At 36.4% G+C, this 15,242-nt stretch overlaps 1 protein-coding gene across 2 annotated transcripts in view; it reads right to left on the reverse strand.

The window, feature by feature from the left end:
- Window positions 1-4,644: 4,644 nt before the first annotated feature.
- Window positions 4,645-15,242, reverse strand: part of CDK13 (cyclin dependent kinase 13) — a 122,828-nt gene continuing 112,230 nt past the window's right edge. Inside the window, exons 12-14 of one of the 2 annotated variants that reach the window (XM_023250202.2) lie at window positions 10,941-11,146; window positions 8,305-8,577; window positions 4,645-7,692 (exon numbers count right to left, since the gene is read on the reverse strand). In XM_023250202.2, the coding sequence (XP_023105970.1) occupies window positions 6,839-7,692; window positions 8,305-8,577; window positions 10,941-11,146 (1,333 nt within the window). In that variant the 3' untranslated portion in view covers window positions 4,645-6,838. Of the gene's footprint in view, window positions 7,693-8,304; window positions 8,758-10,940; window positions 11,147-15,242 lie in introns of both variants that reach the window. The other variant, XM_023250200.2, reaches the window with a different exon arrangement.

Genomic DNA, 15,242 nt, shown 5'->3' on the forward strand with positions numbered 1-15,242 from the left:
AGAAATACTGTGAAAGAATTACCTTCAAGAAAAGAGTCAGGTGTATCTGGGTATAAGTAAAACAGCATCAACTTCAATAAACAATCATTCTCAAATATATAAACTATTCCAAATCAAACAAAACAGGATAGTTTTCCAGTTTATTCTGCACAGCTATCAAAACCTGTAAATTAAAACCAGACTTGTTTCTTATGAACAAACATAAATATAAAATCCTAAATACAGGGTTAGTCAATAGAACACAGCAGCATTTAAAATGAGCAGCTCAAGATTGGATTCTACTAACATAGTTGGTGTCTATGATTAATAGCTCAAAGGAGAAAATCTGTATAAATATAATGGTAGACACTGAAAAGGCATTTGAAAAAAAAATTTAACATCTGATCCTAATAAATGGGCTTCATGAATAATCTTGACATAATAAAGCACTGTCAGCACAGAGTCACAAACCATGAGATCATGCCCTGAGCCAAAATCAAGAGCCAGACGCTTAACCAACTGAGCCACCCAGGTGCCCCATAAAGCATTCTATTTCTACTCTATAGGTTAAAATTATACATGGGAGTGAAATACTACAGACTTTCATAAAGTCGGAAACAAGAATGCCCATTATCATATTAAATCAAACTGAAAATTACTGGAAATTATAATAAAATGTCTTCAGTTAAAAAAAAGACTGCTTTCCTATATAAGCAGTGACTAGTTTAAAATATTACAATACTATTATTTAATAATATGAAAAGGCCATTTCTAAAGGCAACAACAATATTTTTGGAAACTTTTTAAAAAATTAACAGCTACCATAAAGAAAATTTTGGAACTTTTAATGAGGAACATGCAAAAAACCAATTCTATGTTCTCAATGGAAAGACTCCTAAGTAAATTTAAACACTTAATGTTTCCAGTTAAAATCCTAACAAGATATCTTGGGGGAAGTGAACAAAATGATTCTAAAAGTCACATGAAAAAATAAACAGGCAAAAATAGAAAACTTTGAAAAAGGGACAACTAAGCTCTGTCCTACAGCAAGTATTACTGCCTGCAGTGTGCTATACATCGTTCTAGGGATTGAAAATAGAGTGATTAAAAAAAGGACTACAAGGACCGATGCATAATTTATACAGACATAATGCAACTGTAGAACTTGTAACAGAAGAGATGAGGGTGGAACGCAACTGAAAGCCCAGAAACAGACCTGAATAAGACATAGATGGTATTTACAAACTATGATTAGGACGCACTGCTCACCAATGCTGCTTGCGTCATCAGGTTAGCCACTCTGAGAAAGCCTTAAGTCGTCGCTCACCTCACAAAACTGAATTCTAAGGTGATTTAGAATTAAGTGTAAAAGAAGCCAGAGAAGTAAAATAAAACTTATGTGAATATTAAAATAATCTTGGAGAAAGCTTTTCTAAGGAGAAACCATAGGAAAAGATGAATAGAATTGGCTACATATATAATTATGAATTTTTCCTACATCAAAACACACCATACAGTGTTTTTAAAATTATACTTTACATAGGGCTATCTTCTTTATCTCTGTTGCTCTTTCAAGCAATAATTGAACATGAATAGTTAATAAAACAAAATATACCTGGCTAACATGAAATAATGAATTTCATTAGTAATCAAATAAATACAAATCGAAATGATTTATCACCTGTCAAAATGGCAGATTTAAAAATTTTAAATACCCAGCATAGCTAAGTGAAAAGTAATAGGAATGAATGTAAAATTTGCAAACCCTTCCTGAGGGCAATTTGGATATAGCAGAAGTTTAGAAGTATACTCCTACACACCAGCAATTCCAAGGAAATCATGCATATTTGTTTTTATGTGGATTTTCATCACAGTTATTTATAACAGAAGGGTTAGAAATATTTTGTGTCCAGCGATAAGGAAATTGGAAGCTACGGTCCTTCTTTTTATAAGGGAATAACTTAACAACCATTAAAAAGAGGGTAGAATTTAATTATTGGCATAGCAGGATGTTCACAATGTATTATTAAATGAAAAAAATAAACTACAAAGTTACGGGTAACATAAACCCATTGTTTTAAGAAAAAGATTAGATATGCATTTATATACATCCATCAAAGTCTAATTATTAACAGTTATCTTTGGAGGTGTTCCTACATTTTCAAATATGTACCAGTCTAAAAAGGACAAAGTAAGTATTCCGGGTTTTAGGTTTTGTCAATAAAACACGGCACAATGGATAATAAGTGGTCATCTTTTTCAGATTATTTATTAAGATTATTCCTGGAAGTCTGTACTGGATATAAGCAAGAATAAAACAAGGCTAAAAATGGCCTCGAATTCTTATGGCAGTTTATTTACAGACTATTGAATACAGCCTTTATTTATTTATTTTTAAACAAATGGCTTCTATTAAACACATTAAACAGTTACAAGACTTTACTAAAAGTTCTTGCAAAAAAGTACAACACCTTTACAACAAACTAGCTGTCAAAGAAAACCAAGGGGTGATTCACTTACAGGGCCTCATTTTGAATGCAACTACAACTAGGAATTGTTTTGACGTGATGAAGAGGGTAAGACCCACAAAATTTGTTAGTCTACACAATTTAAAGACAAAGTTCTGTTATGGTCAAAATTTTGTTTTCTCCATCTTCAAGTGGATCCCTTGATAGCTTATTAATTTAATAGCTTTTATTTTTAATTAAATTAAAAGCAGCTTGAGAAATTACCTGGAGAGGCTTTGGTAAATGACAAACCGTTGCTCCCTCATGACACCACTGGAAATTATAAACCCTTGAAAGATTTTAAAAGTAATGTTTGCAGGCCTGCTAGCATAGACTTTCCTCCTCTAAAGAGAAAACAAATGTAAATGATTCAGTTCACTACCTAATTGTTATTTAACAACTACTGTTGTTAAAAAGAAACAAAAAACAAACCAAAAAAAACGAGGAGCCTCCTTTTGAAGAACTATCCATCCTGTATAGGCTTCTAATGAAGTTTTTCTAAAGTTTTGTTTTAGTCTATTTTCTGAGTCGTTTTATAAGTTGACTTTTTAAAACCATTTGTTAAGGTAGTTGTTCAGTATTCTAAATTTAATTATTTTACTTCACTGTAACACTGGTAATTTTTTTTTTTTTTTAAGTTTGAGAGAGTGTGCATATGTGTGAGCAGGGGAGGGGCAAGAGAGAATCCCAAGCAGGCTTCTGTCAGTCTGGCCCCAATACTGGTAACTATTTTAAGTCAATTTTTAAAAAAAGTTAAGTGTTTTCTGCAGAATTTAGATGTGGCTTAGAGGAACTGCCCTGGAAATCCATCTCTGCATCTCATTTCTCTTAGGCTGTAAAAGTGAGGGGACAGACCAGATGATTAGAATACTGGAAGGAATGTCCTGTTCAGACTTTAAAAATCTCAAAACCAGTATCCCAGAAGATCAGTAGATTTTCATTCAGAACTTGTATTTCAAGTTTATTTTAACAAAAGGTGGGGGGAGGGACTATGGTGAAAAGTTGTGTAAAATATGATTAAGCTCCTAGCAAACACGGCAAAACTTTGACTCACAAGTTCCAGTGAGAGTAGTTTGGAAGCACTTAACCCATTTACCTTCCACTTTTCTTAAGAAATCCTGATATTTCCTACAAATTGGCCTATTACAAATTGGCCAGATGCAACTTAAAATTTGTTTTCATCAGAGTTTCCAGTTGTTCTATTTTGTTCCAGAATGTTATTTCTTTATTCAGTTTCCACTTTAAAACTGCACACGCACATGGTCACTTCTTACATTCACTTAAGAGTAATGTAGATACAGCTGAGAGTAGCAAATACTACTAGCTTCTCCAGACCCTTTTTTAAAATCTTATCAGCCCACTGGAAGTGTGACTGAATGCCCTTCACAAGTTAACTGACGTAGCCCAAGGCACTGAATATATATACTCACTGACAGAATGAAGCCCTGAATCACAGCTAAAGCATTATCTTAATTCACATTCCACAAACCATTTTCATCAATAAACCTCTTAAAACGAGTCTTAAAAATTTCATGGGTGACTACAATTCTTCCACAAAGAACAGACTGAAGACTTTTGAGTTGCATGCAGAAAAACTTGCCGCGTCAGGAAATATAAATGGGAATTTCACATGGGAGATAATAAGTTTTCTTCTTTTGGTAGGTCAGTCTTTTATTTTCATCTTCATATTTGCAATCTGACTTACCTGTTTCTTTCCCCAAAACTTAAGTAACGTTTTATGGTCCTTAGACTTTACTCAAGAATACTCGTGATTACTGCAATTATAACCTATGTAATTAGTGATTTCCATCCCGGCTCTTTTTATTAATCCGGATTTACTAAAGTATTAAATGGTATGGAAGGATGCATTGAGATTTTTATTACCGTATTTCACCGACTGTTTCATATAATAACATCTATGAATTTGGGAAGTATCTTACAATTACTGCATCTGGGCATTGTGTTGTGGTTTAACCGGCAAGATTTTTTCTAAGTGGTGCGTAAGATACTGGTATATTTCACAATTAATACTGTCTAAGGGTAATATTATAAGCTGTAGTTCAAATTTCCAATTTCAAGCAACAACTTCCCTGTCCTCCCAGCCACTCTCCCAACATAAATATATAACTGAAATGTTGGAAAAACTATCCAAACACAGTTCAATTTTATATAAAATATTTAATTTTTAAAACACAGGCTATTCATGTCACATAAATATCTTCAATTTTCGGTTAGCTGCTATGGTCAGCAGAATTATCAAGTGTGACTATTAAGAATAACTTAAGATACTGTCACTTATAGGAAAGTCTAAAGCGCTAAGACTCACCATATTAAAATTTGAGATAGTTGAATACTGTAGCTATTTTGCTAAATTTGAAGTATTTCTTCACCTCCTGCAATGTAGTTTTAAGTTGTTAGTACTCAAAATTCAAATAAAAGCAAAATATTTTTTCTTCCATTCATTTTTCTCCCCAATAACAACACAAAAAAAATTCCATCAAAAAAATAAAATGATCAACTGACATCAACTCATTTTATAGCAGTAAAATGGTAAAATATCCACTTTAAAATATCCTTGCTGTCACCAAACTGTAATGCTTCCCATATAGTATTTTGAAATGAAGGTTCACAAGTCAGAGGGCATGGATGGGGTTAAAAGACTGACTTTAGAACTGGAGCAAATTTCCATTCTAAAACAGTTCTTCCGATTTACAATTCCAATGAAAAAGTAAGTTACCAGGAGAAAGAACAGTTAAAACAAAATGGTTAATTGGCACAGCTCTCATTTCCAGAGTTTACTTTTCCATTCAGGGATACTGGAAACACTGGTTATTCACCTTTGGTTCCTTTTGAGAATTTATTGTAATTGTACGTGTGCCTGAGCGTGCACGAGAAGTTAGTTAGACTTGACACCATTACAGCTTACATAGGGTTAGTCCATCCTTCTTTGCTGCTTTTAATAAAAGAGAAAAATGCTAAAATGAACTAAGGTTGCTCTAAGTCTGGCAGAAGTCCTAATAAACCTCACAGAAGGTGAGAGGAAGGAAGAGAAGAGGTTTTCTCTCACTACTTTTTCTTTTTGTTTCAATAAATTCAGTGTAGGCAAAGTTTCTAGTTAACAAACTGAACGGCTTTTTCTTAAAATGGCAATTGCGTAACTTAAAATATGATGTCTGCCTCCCCTCCCCCCATGAACTTTAATAGAATCAGGCAATTCTGTTTATTAAGCCTTGCTTCTGCACTACTGCCCTCCAATTATCCATGGCAAAAGGAAAACAGGGACAATATGGCAGCCTGAAAACGGGTACTCTAAAATTCTCATTTAGCTATTACTTTCAACCACTTAAATGATGTAACTTTTTAGAACTTCTTGGAAGTAACAAGATACTGACTGGAGTTCTAATCCCTTTCTTTGCTCTCACGCTCCTAGCAAGACAAGGTGGTAGTGGAAGGTAACATAGCCCAAAGACAGGCAGGAAAGAAGAAAGTGTGACAGGCAGAGGGAATGAGTCTAGCGGGAACTGAACAGGCAGCAGTCCCTAAACACTGGAGAGCTCCCTGCCTCTTCAATACAGTATTGATTCCCTTTAGAAGACAAAATGGGTGTAAAGGTTAACTGCTTTTTCAGACCTTCAGCTTACCTGTTAAGGCACTTACTTACCCTCCCCACCCCATATTTTTCATATAAAACCCACTATTTCATTTGAATGCATTTTGCTCGGCTATGATAATCTGCAAAATAAAACAAAAATAACGTTGACCATTTTTTTTTATAAAACTGTTGCATCAAGAGAAAGGTTGTGTTTTATTTTCTGAAGTGAGCACAAAGTACACCTTTCACAATAACACTGGAAGCAGGTGCAAAGACTGACAGTGACCTTTGACTAAAGGTAGCTTTGTAAAAAGAAAAATACCAAATAAATCAGTGCCCTTTCTGATTGTTGTAAAACTGGAGGGGGGGAGGGGTTGGTTGGTTGTTACATAAAAGTTGGTCCAAACTTACAAAAAAAAGCACAAATGTGCATAGTTCAGAAGATCTGCAAGAGGGCCATAAAAGACTCTTATGTCCCTAAGATTAGCATCCACGTAAAACTGCAAGAATACAAAATAAAATTGTTAACTAGAATTTGTGAAGATGTACAATCAATAGATCTAGTTTTTAGAACAGCATGAATTTAAGCAAAGGTTTTTTTTTTCTTTTTTTTTTAACTATTGTATGCAAGACCCTTTTCCACATAAAAATAAAGCTGTTGTTGAATTAATATTATTCAAGTCTCTTGGATTGCTGCCTTAAATTGCAGCTAGAAAAGTCTTTCCAGATAAAAATGATGTGCCTGAGGAAAAACAGATACTCAGTATGGTAACCCTCTGCCTCGACCTCTGCCAGCTGATGTGCTAATGTGTCCCCTGTATCCTTGTGAATATCCAGGTCCTTGGGCAGGAGAAGTCCAGGTCTGTCCATGCATGAGGCCGGGGCCACCCGGGTTTTCCTGTAAGTTACCACCATAGTTATAGTTGTGCATCTTTGCTGGCAAAGGATGAGTACTCTCTGGCCCTGTGGGAGGGTCACTGCTGTTCGCCAGGACTGCAATGGGGCCATGGCTATATTCAAATCTATGGTCCTTGTCTCCACTGAACAACATGGGACCAGTATTGAGGTAAATGTCTCCGTATCCAGCTACTGAACTGGGAAATGACTCGGAAAAGGCAGAAGGCTGAGGTGGACCACCAGAATGAGATGAAGAAGTACTGTAGTTATCCAAAGACTGAATATCTGAGTTTCCAATGAAGCTACGTCGTTCCAATGGTGGAGGGGCAGAGCTACTTCCCAGACCATCATTGCTAACATAAGGAGCGGAAGAGAAAGAAGAGGATCCAAAATTGTCCTTGTAGTCTGATGTGGGCACATAAGTGTCTCCTGCCTGGTAATCCATACCACTTTCTCTTTTGGGATCATCCTGGGGCTGATGCTGAGCGAGCAGCTGTAACAGGGCGGCTTTCACTCCGGCATGAGGGTCAGTTAACGAAGAACTGGTGGTGGGTACGTGCTGGTTTTCTGTCCGATAATCCAGATCTTCTTCAGTCACTGGTGGTGGTTCAGGCGGTTCAGGAGGTCGCTGATCAGGAGGGAGGATACGAGGCCGGTCCGGTTCTGGGGTGAGCTCCAACATCCTCATATCTTGGTGCTGAATGAGGTCATCTTGCCCTAAGTGAAACAAAGCAAAAAGAAAAGGAAAAAAAAAAAGAGAGAGAGAGAGTCAAAAGTGATCATGGAAAACTACGTGTTTCAAAATAGTCAGTTTCCTACAGGTGGTCCTAAAGAACATCGCAAGTTCCAGAAGTTCCATTTCCAGCAAAAAAAAAGGAACGAAAGGAAACAGGGATATAAATACTAATACTGCCTGCTACCATTTAGGTCTGTGGTGACTGAAAAATTTAACTGCATTGGACTTTTCCAAGGTATCTCACATCTACCTATTTATTGCCTGAAGGACAAAAGCTACCGTACACACAAAGTTTCTGCCTTGTTCAATCATGTTGTTGTAGTTGGAGTAAATTATTTCTTCCATCAGAGGTTTACATGAGAAAAATCTCTGGCATTCTTAATGAGCTACAGCACACATGGGTAATTTGTCAAAGAATCTACTCTTCCTAGGAGTAAATGGACTCACGAACCAACCTATGACCAGTGACCTGGGAATTTTCAGAACATCTACTCCTAGCAATGCCACCAAACGATACACATCAGAGACCCCCCCCCCCCCCATCAAGAAAAACAGTGTGGACACTGTTAGCGGTCTGCTCTCTGCACACTCACCCGATGCCGGAGTGCTAGGTTCTGGAGGTGGCCTGAGTTGTAATGACGCTTCATGTCCCGACCCATTTTCCCTCTCTTCCAGTAGCACGTCTTTCTGCTTGGACTGCTGGGCCTTTATTAACTGAGTCAGCAGAACTGCGAACGCGCTCTGCACGGCCGCCTGGGCAGCATCAGTCTCCACTTTAGGCTGCGCGCTCTGAGAAGAAGGCTGAATTCCTCCCAATGGTTTCGAAGACTCCTGTTGTGGTGTGGATGGGTCTGTCTGTTTTTCACCTGTTGCCAAAATTCCAGCAGGAAGGTTTATTTTATTTAGCTGCTGTTGAGTCTCAGAGTTTACCTTAATGTTCAACACTTGGACAAAATCAGCCATATTAACACTTGTTTTAGACTGTAGTAGGTTTAGTAGAATTGCCAATTCACTGTGGTTTAACTGCTGTCCGGGGCCTGTTTTTACTAGAGACAAAATTTGTATTAATTAGAATTGCCATAATTCACAGCACACCCCGCCCCCCCAAAATGGCTCTATATTACCCTATTAAAAATGCCCATTTGTGGGACAGTGTGTAGGAAACACTGTGAAACAGGAATCTCAGTCTGGTTCTAATTTCATGTACGTACATTTAAGATGTAACTGCACGTAAGTCAAAACAACAACAACACACTGCGGCCCGTTTTGAAGAATTCTCTTCAGGGCTCAATAGTTCAAAAGGAAAACCAAGACTACTGCTGGAGCCCCGTACGGTAGGTGTGAGTGGGATTCGCCAGCTGTGAGCAGGGACTGGAGGCGGCGGCGCAGGCAGCTACAGTGTCAGGCACTCTTGAAGCATTTGGGATCTTTCATTCCTCGCAACAACCTTGAAGGCACCCTCTATTATTACTCCCAGTTTGTTTGTTTTTAAACTGAAGAAGAAACTGACATCCAGGGACACTAAATAATTTGCCCAAGGTCACAAACTCTGTAAGCGGCCAAGTTGAGATCAGAACCCAGGTATTCTGATTCCGGAGTCTGAGCTCTTAACTACTCACTAAAATCATCTTAAATAAGCTCATCTAAAATCATGCTTATTATCTGAGGACCTAACCTGATTTTGCTGTAAATTCAAACTGAGATGTTATAGACTCCTTAATAAAATGTATTTTATTCAAATTACCTTTTTTTAAGGTAAGTCCCTTAGGGTAAGTTAGGAACTCCTACAGAAGCATGCTTATAATGCTCATGCAAGATGGTATTAACTCATCACCAACAAAACAGATGGCGTTGTTTTTCAATTTTCAGTTGAGGCTAGTGACGGTTTGCACAGGTTCTCGTGCAAGCTTCTCTGAGCCACACATAACGAGGCTCGAATGTGTATGATACCACAGAAGTTCAGCGACACTACTCTGATAAGCAATTTCTATTATAAGAATGATGAACCAACAGAAGAGAAACTCCAAGAAAATAAAAAACTGATGAGTAACGCTCTCCTTTTATTTTCTCTCTTTATATATATTTTAAGAGCCTTTTTATTACTTCTTAATGTTATTTGTAGGTTAACTCAAAACAAACTTTTGCAAATTCTTCCTGTGACTCGCAGGCATTAAGAAACAAAGAGCCATGTCTGTTTGCTGCATCGTAAGAGCCAGTTTCCCCTCACTTTCCATTTTACTTCTACATCAGCAGAGGCAGGCTCTGTGTGAGCTTGCAAGTATTCTGTAACTATGGTGTCTCCTCTAACAAAAAGGGCGTTTTCTTTTAAAATAAGACAGTTGATGATGAAGAAAATGAAGCAGAGAGGATTCATTCCTATTTCACAAAACCAGGATTCTTCTTAACAGTGACAGTTTCAAAAAAAGGAAAACAAAAGATAAAATGAAACTCTGAGCAACAAATAACAATTGCTTTTGGTTTGTAAAGTAATGTACCAGTACTTTAATGCAGTCTGACCAAGGTCAAGTATAAGCTTGCAGATTACATGGGAAAGCATTAATGGTAAATCTTTCTCAGCTAATCTACTCTATATTTATATCCAACCACCAAAGTTCAATCTGATCAGATCTGTTTTAATCAACTAACTGATCTTTAAAACTAAATGATAGAATGAGTTTAACAACATTTCTGACAACACTCAAGAGGCCGAATTCTCATGGTGAAGATTACTCTTATGACAGACTGATCCAGAGGAAGAAATTTAATAAGTTTCCCCCAGATAGCCTTCTTTATCATACTTGAAGTCATTTTTCGAACAATATGAGATTCCAATTTTTGAGATTCTATAATATAACAGGCCATGTAGTAAGAGTGATCTGAGGACATTATAAACAGAATGAAAGAACTTCTATTATGAATTTTGGCTGTCTTCCCGTATCTTTCTATGGATTCTTGCCCTAGGGGGAAAAAGGAAATAGAGAAATCTGACCATTCACTAATCATATGTAATTTGATGCTCTTCTGAAGTGCCTCTTACCTTAAGGTTGTTTCATATTGTGATGCCAGTAGCAGTAAAATGTCTATACTGGCACAAGCAATTAACAGGGAAATGTCAAGTTTGGTGAGTAAATCTTAATGTTTTAGCCACAAATGCTTTAACACGATAGCAACATAATCACAGCTAGCCACAAAACGAGGGAAGAAAACCAACCCGGGAAGCATTACTGACCAGGCGCTACGTTCGAGTTGCCCTGAGGTTTCAGCTGTGAAGACGGGAGCACGCCCTGCGGTGTGCTGGTCCTGCTGTCATCTAAGCCAAGAGACAAGTCCTTTCTGGGGGCTTTAATTGTTGAAACATCATCGGTCATGCCCATCTGCTTCTGTCTTCTTCGCTTTTTACTCCACAGCTCATGACAATCTTGCCACAAAGGAAGACTGGAAAAAAAAAAGGTATCAAATTGTTTGTCAGTGTTATTTCTTAACGACAACCAAAACCTGCTAATATTTCCTACACAGCACCAAAGCTGCCACCCCACACCCCTGCCAGTTGATCTTGAAGACTCCATACACATGCTGTGTGAGCCCCTCAACAAAAATCATCCTTGAGGCCCCACCTCTATCAGGGATTCACTTTTAGAAATGGACTGTTTTTCTGTGGCTTCTGAATAATTGACAAATAATCATTTATTAAAACTATGAATGAAGGGGGCGCCTGGGTGGCTCAGTCGGTTATGCATCCGACTTTGGCTCAGGTCATAATCTCGCAGTTCGTGGGTTTGAGCCCCATGTCGGGCTCTGTGCTGACAGCTTGGAGCCTGAAGCCTGCTTCGGATTGTGTGTCTCCCTCTCTATCTGCCCCTCCCCAGCTCACGCTCTGTCTCTCTCTCTATAAAAAATAAAACATTAAAAAAATTTTTAAAAACTATGAATGAAGAACACATGTTCATAAAACTTTGTTACTATTATCCTTGGTGCAGTCTTTTAAAGCCAGTTCTTATCACAGTACACCATACACTGAACAGGACATGGAAAAAAAGGCAAAAAATATGCCATTCGCAGAAAATGGAAACAGGATTAAAGAGTAGTAAAGGCTAGGAGATAACATTTGTGAAAGACTTTCTAGTAAAAGCTTTTTACTTTTTTAATACCCTCTTATTTACTTCCATAATCAAATGCTCTAAAATGAAACTATGCTACAGAGAAGGTTCAAAAATAGGTAGTCCAGGCTAATTACTCATCAATAAAGAGTTCTGAATACCTAGCAGCTATCAAAATTACCCACAATTCTGAAACAGTTCTACCTTCATTAATGTAATTTCTTAAAACTGACAACACTACAGAGTAACTTTTGCCTAAAGAAAGATGTAAGTGGTTGATTTATAAATGTTTTCTTCTTATCCTAATAAAAATTCCAATGGGAAGTTACTATTATATCTATTTTAAAGATGAGAAAATTGAGGCTTGGAAAGGTTAATAAACTTGCCCAGAATATCTACAAATTCTCTTAAGCAGCCCCAACCTGGTGATACAGCTACAAGTCTTCAACCTGGGTGTGTTCACCTCTAGGGATGCTTTTGAAGGGGATGCACCTGAAATGGTTTTAAAGCAACTGACATAGCTCCGTGTCCTTTCCTACAATTGACTTTGGAGAATGGCCTGCACAGCAAGTTCTTTCACACCTCCTCTTTCACAATTACTCTCATCTCAGGTTACAAAATAAAGGCATATGCAACAATATGGTCGAATCTTAGCAATATAATATCAAGTAAAAAAAAGTCATTCCCAAAAGATTACAAACAGCATGACACCCTTTTATAAAATTAAAAACAACTAAAATTTTTAAAATATAACTTTTTATGAGTACATATAGATGGCAACAAAAGTATATACAAAAGAAAACAGGGATGATGGTTACCTCAGGTGGAGGAAGGCAAGGGGATAGGTCGTGGGGCAGGGGGTGGGGAGAGGGTATGATATGACTAACGTAGGTTATTTCCAAGGTTCTAGCTTTTATTTGGTAGGTTCATGGCTGCTTATTAACATCATTTAAAATAACTAATTAAGTAACTAAAAGAAAAAAAAGAGAGCCATGCATGGACCAATGATGAGTGACACAAGGATTATGATTAAACCAAGTCTATGCACCTGAGGTCCAAAAACAAAACAAAGGCATACCTCTCAGCCATCTTACTATGGTGCATTGCCTCAGCGTGTAAAAACCTCCTGGAGTAACAAACAAAGGTACAATTTGAAATATTGATATTGGGAAGCTTTAAGGCATCATAAACCCGCCAAAGACTTTCCTTTCTGTGTGTGTGTTTATGTATTTTAAGATGTGTGGCCTTAGCCCCTGCTGGGATATTCCGAATTCAGATATACTGCGGTACTCAGAGTGGGGCAACAGGAGTGACTTCACTTCTTCCACCCTGATGCTCTTGCAGGAGAGCCCCATAACGGGAAAGCAAAGAAATCCACAGGAAAGGGCTTCTGGGCTCCCTCCCACAATTTAAAGCTGAGAGATTCTTTATGGATGATCTCCACGCTCATCTCTAGGAAAGACCAACATTACCCAACCAATAGCTGTAATGTATAGGTTAGTGATGCAGACTCTGGATATACCGGCAATGTTTTCCAGGATGACCACATTTTTATGTGCTTTTTCTGAAGGTTCAAATACCGGCTCAGCCACTTACTTATTGGCTCTCATTAGGCAAGTAACTTGACCTCTGTGCCTCAGTTTCCTTATCTTTAAAAATGAGATTAACAATATAATCTACCTTATGGGGTAGAGGTAATGATATATGTTAACATGTGTAAGCGCTGGACAGTGCCCCTCACATAGTAGGCACTGTATTCACGTTTGATACCCATTTATCATCATTCCGTAAGATAGTTTAAAACTACTTTTATCAAATCACTCACATCATGAAATGCTTATTCCAATTACAGTTGATCATATTTTATCTTATAAATTGTTCAGTGCTTTTCACTTACTGTTGAGAAAAAATAAAATTATAGGCTAGCTGTCACTCTTTCACTTTTTAGTAATGTTTTTTTCTTTCCATTAAATATGCCAGTAAAGTTTCGACACCACATCTAATATAATTAATGCAGTTGTTTTGTTTTTTTGTTTTAATATCCTATTCTCATTTGATTATTCCTAAAATTAATCATAATATCATTATACTTTCAACCTGAATGCTTTAGTGATGCATCCTGTAATTTTATTACTGGATTACAGCCTGTTCACCAAAATTTGTATTAATATGCTTTTTTTTTTTTAATATGCTTATTTTTAATGGAGAAATGCAGTCAGGTGTGTTCTGGTAAAAATTAAGTACATTTAGGTGATGTGTTTGAAATATGGACAGGTTCCAATTAGGTTATATGACAGATGTTTTCCATTAATTAAATGGGATGTATCTACAGTTCCAAGGTTTTCACAAAACCATGCATTTTAAAAATGTAATAAGAAAAAAGATGTAACATATAGATTGGCGAAGTTGTACTGACGTTACATGTTGACACCCTAAACTTTTCCAAGTATACTTACTGGATGAAATAAGTGTTAATAAAAGAAAAAGTACGAAGTATAAGAAATCATTGAATAAGATACTAATAAAGCTTCTTTAGTTTATTTTCTCAAAATTTGAAAAAATAAATAATGAATGACTCTTAAAAATCTTTTCAAGCCATAGGCTTTCCAATTCTTTACTGTCAAGAAAATTAAAACAGAACCTTAAGTCGACATCTGAAAGGTCATTATCATAATTTCTGATGACAGATCACTCTGTGATTTTTGGACATAATATGGAAGGAGTGCAAAGAACTCAGTGATAAAACTATGACAAAAGACCATTTGTTCACAAAGGCTTACTTACAAGGGTACTTATAAAAAGAAAAGAATAAAATTACAATTAATGTGGAACTCTCTCATTCTAGAATGAGTAATATTAATTGGTAGATATAAAAAAAAATCACAGTCCTACCTATTTCATTAGGTTGCATTTACAAACAAATTTATTAATTTTTTCTTTCCTTAAAAAAATGTTTTTAATTGGAATATAGTTGCCATATAATTTACCATATAATATTATATTAGTTTCAGGGCTACAACATAGTGAGTCAACAATTTTCTTTCCTTTTTTAAACTGAAATATGTACTAGTAATATTCACAATGACCATCTGATCAAGAAGAAAAAAAGCTTAAAATCAGAAAAATTTTAAGATTAAATTTCCATTTATATACATATATTTGTTTTAAAGAAGTTCAATACGGTAATCAATAAAATACTTTCAAGCATAAATATGTTACATTAAAAACCTGTGAAATTAATATAAGTTCCAGATTAAAAAAAGGGACACTGTCCAATTGTTGAAGAGTATTCTGTATTTTCTAAATGAATCTTGATGAATATCAAAATGCTAAGATATTTTGATCCCAGTGGGTACATTTACAAGAAGTGAGATAACTGCTCCATTTAAAAGTGTCAACACTTACCATACACTGAAATTTACATCTTTTGCAAC

Source organism: Felis catus, chromosome A2, assembly GCF_018350175.1.
Source record: "Felis catus isolate Fca126 chromosome A2, F.catus_Fca126_mat1.0, whole genome shotgun sequence".
NCBI classification, from domain to species: Eukaryota; Metazoa; Chordata; class Mammalia; order Carnivora; family Felidae; genus Felis; species Felis catus.